The following is a 13,276-nucleotide window of genomic DNA, read 5'->3' on the forward strand; positions in this document are numbered from 1 at the left end:
CTCGCACAGAGGGGGAAAAAACAGTTCTCCATTTATGTACAACCTTTTTGTTGCTTCTTTATCCATCAATCATCTAAACCAGGGAGGTATTTTCTCCTGGAGATTTCTAGATGAAGTGAAGTCATTCAATGGAATGTAAAGTGCAGGGATTTTAGTGTGTGTGTGTGTGTCCGTGTATTTAATCTTTCATTTAAAAAATTGCACGCTGGTATATTTGCCTATGGTTTTTAAATAGTTTTGATCCTTTTAAGGGGTTGCAACGCGGATTTCTTTTCTAGAGCAAGCAGGCACAATTCCTTTGGACTGATACTTTCTCGGGGACTTTGCAAGTCATTTAGACGTTATATGTGAAGTTCATTCTTGTCTGTCTAGACATTCATTAGGAATCAGGTTGTCTATTTTGCCTTGACCTTGGACTTCGACTTTTTTTTTTTTAAACTTTAGGCAAGGATTTCTGAAAATCCCCTATTGACGACATCACGTTCCAGTAAGAAAATTTAAAGTTCATTAAAAGCGCAGCTTTCACATCTTCCCCTAAAATGCTACTTTTCTGATTGGTTTGAGTTGTTCGAATATTTGTTTTTTTCACTTCCTGCAGATTTTTTTTTAATGGTGAAAAGACTTCACGGTTCTTACTTAGGAAAAATACTACTGAAAAGATGCGAATAACTCTCGGAGAATGGGTATTTAAAAAACCCCGCAATTAACATGGTATGTAAATTATAGAACATATACCGTGAATAAATAATATTTGTTTAATACATGCATTACTGTAATTTTGGCCTTTTTTAGTCTTACGTACACAATACACCTCTAATTCAGATATGGAATTTTATGTCTGTATCTGACTGTTTCATTCGGGAGCATTCAATTGACCAACTCCAGAATGCAAAAATCCCTCAGCAGAGGCATATCCTCTTTTAAAAACCTTGGGTAACATTAAAAACGGGGGATAATGCAGAAAACCAGGGTTGAGTGATTAGAGTCCCCATCTTCTAAAAATGAAAAGAAAAACCTGGTCTAACTTTCTCCTGCGGCTTTCTTAATCCTATTACACTGCATTGCTTCGTGAGTTACTTCTTATTAATTATTTTTGGGGGGCGCGGGGGAAATCAGCATGAGTCTCTTGTTACTTTGTCACACACCTAAATTCACATTCTGTCCCATCATTGCAAGAATGAAGACTGAAATGACCGACTTCTCAGAAATGAAGTTAGGGAACTCTACTCTCCAAGGGCGGGGCAGAAGGACAAGACCACATAAGCATCTTCCCTTCAATCTCTCGCCAAGGAATTTGCTATTCTTCTATTTCGTCTGTTTAATTATAATCCATCTATCTTGGATCCTGTTTACGTTTTATAAACTGTAGTTGTATTTATTGTCTTTTGTGTTCACACACAAATCAGCACTGGACCATTAGACCTGCTCCTCTTTCTTCCATAACCCACATTTTGGAGCGTGAGCTTTCGTGGGTGAATACCCACTTCGTCAGACGCAGACGTCAGACCTGCGTCTGACGAAGTGGGTATTCACCCACGAAAGCTCACGCTCCAAAACGTCTGTTAGTCTATAAGGTGCCACAGGATTCTCTGCTGCTTTTACAGATCCAGACTAACACGGCTACCCCTCTGATACATAACCCACATTGTTGCTGCAATATTTATTACTGAAGTATTAAACATTCATAACAGGATCTGATAATATAATCGCGGCCAATCCCCTTAAAACCTTCCCAGTTTGTTCAGCACGAAAGATTAAGTATTATTAGTCTGGATTAATAGAAGAAAATAACAGGATAAAGCGTTCTGGAGGCATCCATTATTACAATCTTACGTTGGGGTTATTTTCGTGGTAGCTGGGTTTAATACTAGAAAAACAGCTGGTGGGGGAGGCGGGAATAGAAAGGCACCTGGCAAAGAAATATACAACAGGTTAAACCTCACAAATCTCATGCTTCGTCCAAAACCAGATATTCTTTTCTAATATTTTTAAAGTGATGATCAACCACATGTACAGTTTGTGTACCCTGATTTTGAAGCAAACGAACCAGCTATTACTTACTCCCCTCGCACACATACATACAAACACACCAAAAGGGAATGGATTACACACGCGTTACTGTGAAGTCGAGGTCTTTCTTTCCCCTAATATCCCAGCGGACAACAACAATAAAAGCATTTGAAGAATTAAAAATAAAGCCCAAGAAGATTGACCAGGGAAGGCTAAGCTGTTAGACCGACCGGTCCTGCTAGTCTGTTAGAAGTCTATGGGCGATGGGGGCGGGGGGGGGAGAAAGAATATTCTACTACTGAGATCAGAGATTCTCTCCCCTTCCTTCATTCCATTTTCCTTTGGATGGTGCTGGTGTTTATATATATTTTTTTCCCATCTAGCTCCCACTTAATAAAGGAACAGTCTCATTCCTTAGCCCCCCAAGGCATGCAAGCAAAGAATGAAACACTTCAGTGAGATCACATCCACTGGCGGATTTTATTTTATTATATTTTGCTTTTAAAATATTCCCGGTCCAGCTTTTTTCTTTTTTTCTATATATATAGATATATATATATATATCCCTGAGATTTTTGAAGGCAGTTAGAATACAACGTCATGTCTAAGTCCAGCTCTTTGTGTCGGCCAAACACTGAGTTCCCATTCCCTTAGTTAGTCCTCTCCCTCATTACCGTCAGTGGGTGTCACCTATTGCCTTTAAAGATTTCTGTTTCTGTCCCACAAGCAGCCAATGGGAGCTGCCTCTTCCCTTCCCAAAGACGGGAGGGACGAGGCGATAGGACTGGCTGAGGAACACGTGACCGGGCCAGATTTATTGAGAGCGATTTGCAGGTCACATGGCCCGGAGGATTTCTTAATGAACGGACCCAGCTCTGCGCATGCTCCTGCGTAAACAATATGTGGGGGAAATTAGGTGTCTCTGGTTGGGAAGTCGAGTTTTAAAAAGCGCAGGCAGACCATGATATGACGACTTCACTGATCCTGCATCCACGCTGGGCGGATACCTTTATGTACGTGTATGAGGAAAACCCGAATGAAAATAACCAGAATAAAACCCCAGCCATGGAGGCGCTAAGTGCGAACTGCCCAGCGAGCCACTGCAGGGATATAATAACTTTGGGTCGCCATTCCAGCACCATTGGGACTCACCAGGGTTCTGTCTACACGGATATACCCGCTCCGGAAGCTGCCAGGCAGTGCCCTCCGCCACCAGCTGCTTCCAACGCCACGCTGGGCTACGGCTACCCCTTTGGAGGCAGCTATTATGGGTGCAGATTGTCTCATTCCCACAACGTGAACTTGCAACAAAAACCTTGTTCCTACCACCCGGCAGAAAAGTACCCCGAACCCAGCGGTTCCATCCCCAGCGAAGAACTACCTTCAAGGGCCAAAGAGTTTGCTTTTTACCCCAGCTTTGCCAGCTCCTACCAAGCGGTCCCTGGTTACTTGGACGTGTCAGTTGTGCCAGGTATCAGCGGCCACCCCGAACCGAGGCATGACGCTTTGCTTCCCATGGAAGGATACCAGCACTGGGCTTTTTCCAATGGTTGGGATGGGCAGGTCTACTGCTCCAAAGAGCAGTCACAGTCTACCCATCTCTGGAAGTCACCTTTCCCAGGTAGGCTGTTCTGAGCTCCGGCATGCTTGTCTGCTTACTAACCGCCAGGTAAAAAATCTCTTTGGAATGCCTTCTGAGCAGTCCTATGTGTATGAACACGTACGGGTAAGAAGGTGAAGCAATCATGCTTAGATCAAAATACATACCGCGAGCTTGAGGTTGCTTTAAAAGTAAGTGTGTCAGTTTCCTTTCATTTTGTCTCCCCTGTGTCGCCCCACCCAGCTGGGTCTGTCGCTGTTCTTTTATTTTTAATTTTCTTTTCTCTTCCACCCAAGGTTTCTGAACGCAGGCAGCGTAAAAGTGCCTGCTCACCTCCTTAATCTTTCCCTAGAAATGTTAGATGGCTTGTAATGGTACAGTAAATCATGCTGCAATTACAGAAATTGGTGTCAAGTGACAAATGAATCTTGTTAGGGGAAAGGGGTGAGGCGAACAAAAAACAGAGCAATGATTCCCCCTTCCTCTAGTTAGAAGTCTTGGGTGACTTACAGCGTGCAAAGCAACCGGAAAGCTTATGAGTTTGAGAGAATCTCCTCCGCCTTGTTTTCTCGGCTGCTTAGGAAAGAAGTATTACCGCCTCTTACAGGTTTCCTTTCTCGCAATTCATATCAAGGCCTGGCGATCTGAATGAATGCACTGCAGTAAAGCAGAAGTGGAGATTTTGTGTCCCACGCCCAAAGCGCATTCATCTTGGAAAGATATGGGTACCTGAACCCCGGCTTCATTTCTCAGCAATAGTAACAGAGAGGCCGGATAGGCAGCCAGAAAATAAAGTAGAATGATATGGCATAATGTAGGATTTTTTTTTTTGAATGAAGGAGGAATGGAGGGGGAATCTCCGAAATCCCTTTTAGAGCTCGTTGGGTTTCAATGGCTCTTTTGGAACCATTGATTAAAGTGCCTTCTTTTTCCTATTTAGAATAACAACAACAGCAAAATATCTAAGTACTGGTAGGGAAATAGCTGGGCTAGCAGATTCTTCTCCTTCCTAGATACAGTATTTTGTGTGAAAACCTGATGACAGAGATCCACTTGCCAAACCTGGAGAAAACTGAACTCTGTTTGGATAACATTCAGGAGAGTGTAAACTTTTAGATAAAAATAGGTGCGTGGCTGTTTTTTGGGGGTGGGGGGAGTGTTCGGTGAAGGCAGAGAGTCTACTCACCTATAAGTGATTTTTTGGATGTTGGGTTCACTGAACCCCATTTCATTTGTGGACTGTACTGATAAATTATGGAGAATTTTTTGGGCGGGGGGCGTCTGGGGGTTCCTAATACTGTATCTTTGGGCCTTTATAGAAGTCCTTATTAGATGTTACTGGAGCTGTCATTCTTATAGCAAACAACGAAGAGAACAGCTGTGCAAAATGTTCGAGAAAGACGGTGTTGTGTTGTTGCTTTTTAAAATCCATTATTGTCCTTTATAACAGTGGACTTTTGATACCTGCCTAAATTCGTGATGGAATGGAGGAGTTTGCGCTGAATAGTCTGCGATTCTTGGTTTAGTGTCTTTGTCACCCTTACAGAGATAAAGCGCCTTTTATCATCTCATATCTGGAATTCTTTTTATAAATGATTGTGGTTTGCAAGTGCAAAGCCCGAATAAGATTCATTATTGAGGTTTGGCAGTGAACAGCCTTAGAATAAGGCAGAAGTGACTATGCAAGCTTTGCACGCGTTCAGATTCTCACTGAATCTCTGCTGTAATCTCAGTAGATAATCTTTCTTAACAGTTTGGGTGCCCCTCAAAAAAGAGAGAACCAAGATAATGTGTTACCTTTCTTTAAAAAAAAAATGCATCAACCCAACCTGCAAATTAACAGCTGATATCGACCAAAGTCCAGGCTTTTTCGGATTGCAAATGGTACCCGCGCTGCAGAAGACAGACTGTACAGAGTACACAGCAAAGAACTATTTGTTTGTCCAAGCGCTGCGATTTATCGAGCTGAGCCATAACAATCATAATTAATGAGTGCACGTACGCTGTCTGGTAGTAATGGTAAAGCGAGATATTAAAGTTTACTGGAGGTTAAAAAAAAAAGAAGAAGGGAGAAACTGTAAAACCGCACCTAAGATTTACCTGGTATGAAGGTCCATTGGATTTGTATTGCAGGATATTTTGTTAAATTAATTGATGCTCCTTGTTTGTATGTGAAAACCCACCTAGAAAATATCTCCTGGAATAGAAGCATTTTTTTCCACGATAATCTATTGATATTCTACTCAGTGAGTCAGTCCTCCTCCCCCTTTCTGTCTGTCTTTCTCCTCCATTCGGTCCCAGGGAGTAGAACTATGTAACTGTTTTATCTGTCTCATCTTGCAGATGTGGTACCTCTCCAGCCAGAAGTGAGCAGCTACCGTAGGGGCCGGAAGAAAAGGGTCCCTTACACGAAAATCCAATTGAAAGAACTAGAAAAAGAGTATGCAGCCAGCAAGTTCATTACCAAAGAGAAGCGAAGGAGAATTTCGGCTGCCACCAACCTTTCTGAACGGCAAGTCACTATCTGGTTCCAGAACCGCAGGGTCAAAGAGAAAAAGGTAGTGAGCAAATCTAAGACACCTCACCTTCACGCTACCTGACAAAGAAATGTTTGAGGGGGTGGAGGAAGGAAGACAGAAAGAAACACATACGAATATTTATCTGACACGTCTGTATAATAGCAACAACATGCATTCGAACTCTTCGACGTTTCAATTGGTTATTTAAAAACAAAACAAAGAAACAAACAGCATCTTTAGTTTATTCCTCTGCCCTCTTCTACCCTCCGCCGACTGTGAATCTCAAATTGTCCTCAAGCTTCCATCGATAACGTTAACCGTGTACAGTATATTAAATGCAAGTGTAGATTTGTTATGTTTCAAAGACATGAATCCTGAATGTTATTTTGTTAACTCTGTATAACCGCCTAGCCTCCCCCACCCCCCGCACCTTCTCCAGTGCACAACCTTTCATATCTCTGGCTATTTCACGCACTGATGTGAAGTGTATGGAGAGCCCCATCCCTGTAGCAGAATCCTGTCATGTTACGTTAGCTGAATATCCTTTCGCCGCACAGGACCCCCTCAAAATAAGGCTGCTATTGTGCGAAGAGAATATTTTTATTATTATGACTATTCTGTATCACTTGCAAAAAAAATAACCAATACTAATTTAGGTCACCCAGGAAATGAAAGTGACTTGCTATAGAATACATTTTTGAGGGTAAGTTCTCATTGGGGTTTCTATATCTCTGCCCTCAAACTGGAATGGCTGTTTTTTCGCGGACAATATGGAAAGTGCCCCATATTGTCACTGGTTTGGTTTCTTCCCCTCCTCCCCCATATGTAAATCGGCTCATTATCGACAATGTTCTTCCAATATGTAAAAGCGATCATTTTTTATGTCTTGTATATGTATATATTAATAGTGTGGTGTCCAAATGATATGTACTGAATGCAGATCACATTTCTTTAAAATAAATATCATTTTTGCTTTGAGAATGGATTGCTGCCGAGATGTTATTATGGGTATTTATACATATAGGTGTGTATCTATTTAACCCTTTCAAGGCAAAATCAGAGAGCTTGAGATTTTACACCATTGTAACCTCACACCAAAGTGAAAAGAATGACTCCCCAAGGCTAAAACCTGATAGGAAAACTGCCAGAGGGTGCATTTTGAAATGTGTATGAAGAGCAGAAGTGCATTAAAGGAGTCAACACCTAGAAGCCAAAATATGGGAATATAAGAAGTTCTGTTCCGATGCCTTATCTCGAAGGAATATGGTATAAGCTTGTTTCAAAGGGGTAAAGGAGTAGTGGTAAATGGGATGGAAAAAATATGCTTCAATCAAGCAGTCGGGGTGCCGTTTCAGAAGTGGGGAAAGGGGAAAAGGCTCCGATCATTTTCTTCCTTGGACAGCAATTGTATTCCTGTGCCAGGGAGCGGGGGAGAAGATTTTTTGAAGATGCTTGTAACCTAGCTCCACATACTCACCATGAGAATGTTTTGCTCAAAAGGTGTCTTTTGCTAAACCAGTTTGACTCAACCCCGTTCAGAGATAAAAATCTAAACCCTGCCTTACTGTTACTAAACAAGTGACAAGATCGTAATCCGTAGCATGGCTGCGTTGTTTAATATTCCAGGTACAAGACTGCCCTGGAACGATGTATACTTTCAGAAGTGATCTACTTTAAAGGAAGAAAGTTTTTTAAAAATATTGTACAGTAATTTGTTTCCATAGGCGGGTCACAATATACCTTAATATCCCTTGAAATTAATTACCTCGTTAAATTGTCAAAGGAAAAGACAAAAAGTTACGTAACCTAAAACAATGTTATTTCTGCTTAAATTTATATTAACTAGTGTATATAGTTACATTTAAAGGGTACGAAAGCTAGAAAAAAGCAATAGAATGGGGTGTGTATATGTAGAACGTATAAAATGTATATATACAAAGAATATGTATGTACGTATAGAGATATAGATATGATTCCTGATTTCTGCATATCAGCGCTTGTATTAAAATAACGCTAGCAACACACGAGCGCGAGCGCTATTTTAATGCATGTGCCGATTACGAAGTATATAACGCATTTATACACGATATTCATGAAACCCAATATACTGAAATTCTATCACATATTTTAAAGTTTCTAAAGGTGCCTCCACATATGCTTATAGGCATGGAACAAGAGTTTATGTGATCACTGGCTGTACTTTATAAAGGAGGAGATGGAACAATGCCAATAGGGGTTCTTGAGTTGAAATATTTGGTCATTCTCATCGCTCAAAATCTTCCTCCGTCAAGTGTGTGAATGAACAGAGGATAACTTTTCTTAAACATATGGTCATTCTTGAAATGGTTTATTCCAGGTAATTAAATAGGCTTTTCCATATTTATTTCCAATATAATGCTGATGATTTTTTTTTTCGTGAGGGTGATGGCTGACATATGGAGGAATAATTTGGAAGGAAATGTGAAGATAGATAGATAATCAGCACTTGTGTGTATGTATATCTATCTATCTATCTATCTAGTAAGATAAGCGAGGGGCATATATACAGATATATGCCCCTCGCTTATCTTAATATAGACACCTACTGAAAATACACCTCCATTTACCCAGGCCGCAGATGAAATGTTATGAAGTCTGTATCTAAGCCCTGTTCGGACTTAGGGTTAGCATGGACACACTTTCCAAATTCTTCTTTTAAAGCATTTTCTTCAAGGGTTGGTGTGCGTCGTATGAAACCACACTCATTTCAGACGCACGTACGTGCGGATAGATACTGATATATCGTGTAGCTACTGATACAGTGCCGATCTATCAAAACACAGCCTAGACTGCGCCGGTTCAGACCTGCTGTTCACAGAAAGAAGTGCAGAATTCTATAGGCTTCATTGGAGTTATGAGGCTTGGGGGGACTTTCGTAATTTGTATTTAACCAGATTGGTTAATTGTTTTTTGTGTTATTAGGGATTCCTTTGAGAAATTTTCCACTTCTTAAAGTTCTTTTCACCTAAGGCTTCAGTCCCTATTAATTCTGATTGACAAATCTATCTATCTATCTATCTATCTATCTATCTATCTATCTATCTATCTATCTATCTATCTATCACATTGGGTATAAAGACTATATAATAAGCAAAAGAAAAAAGAGAACGTGCGGTGATTGTCATACAAAGGGGCCTGGCTCCTGTAAATTAAAATTGGTTTGGACAATGGATAATGAAGATGTTATGACAATAGATGCTTTCCTATCATGTTCAGCATTTCTCTGGGTGTTTCCAGTTGCCGTGTCCCCTCTTTTTTCACACTCCCTTCTAATAAAAAATATGCATTTAGAACAGAGGCTCTTGAACGCAGACAAAATTGAGGAGCTCGGTTAGGGCTAGGGTCTTCAGAAGTTTCAAGGAGTAAATGTATTGGGTCCCATTCTGATGATGAGAGCTCTTTTGGAAATAATCCAGAGGATGCTCAGTCATAGGGCCAAAATTCCTCATTGCGTGTGTAGGCCTGTCGCCACGCTGCACTTGGAGTGGTTTGACATTAGTGTAACCTTCTTGCCTTTGGTACCCTTAGCCCTGATTTACACCCCGTGTAAGTAAGATCAGAATCAGATCCTTCTAACAACAAAGAAAACGAGTGGTCTGTCATGGATAGAAAAGCCTTTTAACCCTTTCATTGACTATTTAATCGAGTGTAATTTTTTTCCTATATAATTTTGTCCTGTGAGTTAAGGAGACGGGGTTTGGAGGCTAATAGAACGAAAACGAAGTAACTTTTAAGTGCCTCTTACATTCCTCACGACCCTACAGGTTTAGATTCAGGTCCCCTCCCCCCTTTTTTCCCCTTGCAATAATAACAATCATGGGTGAATCAGAACAGCTGGTCATCTTCTTATAAGGTAATTAAGTAAGGAAGATTGCGATGGAAAGAAAGAAAGAAAGACACGCAGGTCTCTCACTATTTTTTGTGATAAACATCAGCCGAAGTTGTGTCTTAAACCCATTTCTGATGTAAATTTTCAAACACGCACGCATTCTCAGCTTTCAAGACTTGCCTCTTTGAGATTTCAAACGTCCGAGGTATCTTTGGTTATTTTGTTTATTCATGAAGGAACTCGGATCAGAAGGCCATGACGTCAGCTCTGGATTACCCTTGACCGTGACTAGGCGGTCTGTTTGACCTTGACATCATGAGTTTCGTACATATTAATCAAGAAGACCACAGCCTTGATCTTCTGGCAACCAGTCAGCAGTCAGAGTTCTCTAAGTATTCCCTGCTTCTGTTTACAGATAAAAAAAAGGTGTCATTTGAAGTCTAGACAGACGGGCTAATGACCAACAATAAAAGCATGAAAAGGAAGTTTCACAAGTTTTGTCTTTTCTTTCCTTTGTATCAAGTAGTCTGAATAACTTCTTAACCGCGGTATTTAGAGTGAAATGCTCCTTATTTTTCCCCCCTTTTCCTCCATTTTCAGTTTTCATAGTTCTGGCTCACTCACTTTTGAAGAATAAATTGCTAGTCTTGAGGGAAAATGTGGTTTCACATCATTGAGTTGTATGTTGAGGTAAGTATAATTGTCAGTGGGCTGAACAATGATAAATGTGTATCTGGAACATGGAAAATTTCCAGCCTTTGTTGAGATATTTTTAATAGTAAAAGAAGAAAATAAAAGGAATTGCCTTCTGTATTTGTCAAGCAATTCTTTTTAAAGTAATATCTAGATAGCTAGCTTTCACAAGCTTCTTATTTTCTGCTCTTTTAGAAATATGAAATGTCTCTTGAATATGTTTCAGCACAGTAACAAAGGGTTTTGAAGCCAATGTGTTCATTAGCCTTTAAGAAATATACATAGAGAAATTAATATGTTTATTGTGATGCACTTTGAATGAAAGTTACTGTCTTGTGAGCATCTCAAACTCTTTTGGGTGAGAATTGCACCATAGGAAGATTTAATAAACCTGTTCTAGCCCTAACTTCTTTACCATCCCTCACCCATCCACCCACATGAAGAGGAAAGAACATCAAACGTTTGAAAACATTCTGCACGCTCTGAAACAGAGTTTATCAAGACTTTCTCGAATCCTAGCACATTAACTAGCATGTTGGTACAGGGTCCACGCTATGAAATGACAGCATGCAGCGTCAATTGTGATTGTGAGAAAAGTTGAGCGTCATGGACAAAATAAACTTTTCTGAAGTTGCCTTACAGAGGATGTAGGCATCAGTTTACATTAATCCAGCAGGAGAATGATATCCTCTGCTGGCAGTGTTGGGGAAAATGTAATGGCATCGTAAGCATTTAACTATTAAGTGCACTGAGAAGACAAGAGCTGTGTAGGTTTTCTTAATCATTTAACCTGATTTTTTAAATCAAAACAAACACAAATATTCTGCCTATTAAATTAAATTAAATCAAAGGACAGCTAACTCTGGACATTTTTGGACAGACACATCAAACAGTCTTCGACCTTTTGATTTCCTTCCCCCCCCCCCACCACTATGTATTCCATTTTACTATCCTACCCTTGTAAAAATACTTTCCCTATCAGAAATAGCCAGTAATTTAAATTCTATGTAACTGGATTGAAATAAGGAAAGTCCTATAGATTTACCTTATTCAGTGCATCTTTTATTCCTCTTTTAATTTGTTTTTCTTTAAATTCTTTCTTCTGGCCATGTAACTAACTTGTCATTGATTAAATACCAAAGATATTTAACTCCTTCAAAATCCAGCATGTTTTGCAAGAAATTCAGCTAGGAAGCGAAAGCAGTTGCTAGAAATGTCCAGTCAAAAAGTCACATTTTTAGATTATTTCATTCTTGTTAAAAATAGAATAAAATATGCAATTTACTGCAATACCTTTGGGATAGAACATTTCCAAGAGCGAATTAAGTTTATTTATGTTTTCTTGGGGGCAAAGTGAGGGATATAGCCTTAGTTCTTTAAACTTAAAATGTAAATACCTTGACGGGGGCCATATTTAATTTTTAAAATAGGGATCCAAGGGAAACAAAGGAGTATATTCAAATGCAGGGCGCAGTTGAGATGAACCCTGTGGAATATTTAGAGAAGAAATCATAAGGCAGTGTAAGGGAAATGGCATTTCACGAAGTACACACATTAGGACAGAGCTGGTTTGAAATCGGAAAACTGCCAAAGATAATAAAATATTAATAAATAATAGAACTTGGAGGACTGTGCATGGGGAGAGGAGTATAACCAAAAGTTAAGGCGTTTTCTGCCTCTTCTTTCCACTTGCAGTGACTGATGCTCTTTCGAGACATTAATTTGCATAATATGTAGATCCTATTTACTACACTAGACAGTGACCTTGAACTGGCTGGGTGCGATTTCACTTTGCTTCGTCTCTCTCTCTTTCTCTCTCTCTCTCTAAGTAGTTATTCCTAATTTCTAGTTAGGTTAATACTACGTGTGCCGTAATATTAAAGTGAAGCTTTTCTGCTTCCTTGCTTGGATGCGTTTCTGTCTGAGGAAGAAGGGAAATAAATATGTGGTGAAAATTATTAAATATTTGTGTCTAGGTCTCTACCTGCAGTGGGGTTGATTTTAAAGAGGTAAGGCCCAGTGACTCCTCACTAAAGGTAAAACAACTTTGTGAACGCTTGAGGGGTGGGGACGCTTAGTTCTGATGTTATTTCTTTAAGGACGGTAGAAATACAATACAATACAATAATCATGGTTCCATCTGAAAATTCGTCACGTCCGTAGGGAAGCCTCGAATATACTTGTTACAATGAATTGTCGCTTTCTTAAATTAGTAATATAATTAAGAAATATTAAACTAGTAGAGTGTTTTATTTCAAGCACTAGGGTATGTAATTACATTGCTTTGCAACAGCCATCGGAGTGAATTTTGAAAGCTTAAGCCTTAGTTTTTAACTGAAAATGTATCTTTCATGGAAAGAAATCATGGTAGAAATACAACAGCTTTAATAAATAATCGCTAAGTATTTCTTTTCCATTGATCTGTCTGATAACTGTAAAAAGGACGTTGACCCTCCACGTACAAAATGATATAATGAAGAAATCTGCTCATGTTTCGAAATGAAGGCCATTGGGGAATATATTTATGCTTCCTGCTGTATATATGCTAACTCATTTTCTGATGTGGAAGTTCGGCGAACAGTTAAC

At 39.7% G+C, this 13,276-nt stretch overlaps 1 protein-coding gene across 1 annotated transcript; it reads left to right on the forward strand.

Annotated features, from left to right (window-relative positions):
- Positions 1–2,976: 2,976 nt before the first annotated feature.
- On the forward strand, positions 2,977–6,210 carry HOXC13 (homeobox C13). Its single transcript, XM_032786665.1, has 2 exons — positions 2,977–3,631; positions 5,954–6,210. The coding sequence occupies exons 1-2, from the start codon at positions 2,977–2,979 to the stop codon at positions 6,208–6,210; spliced, it is 912 nt and encodes a 303-aa protein (XP_032642556.1).
- Positions 6,211–13,276: the final 7,066 nt, after the last annotated feature.

The sequence above is a fragment of the Chelonoidis abingdonii genome, chromosome 26 (assembly GCF_003597395.2).
Source record: "Chelonoidis abingdonii isolate Lonesome George chromosome 26, CheloAbing_2.0, whole genome shotgun sequence".
NCBI classification, from domain to species: domain Eukaryota; kingdom Metazoa; phylum Chordata; order Testudines; family Testudinidae; genus Chelonoidis; species Chelonoidis abingdonii.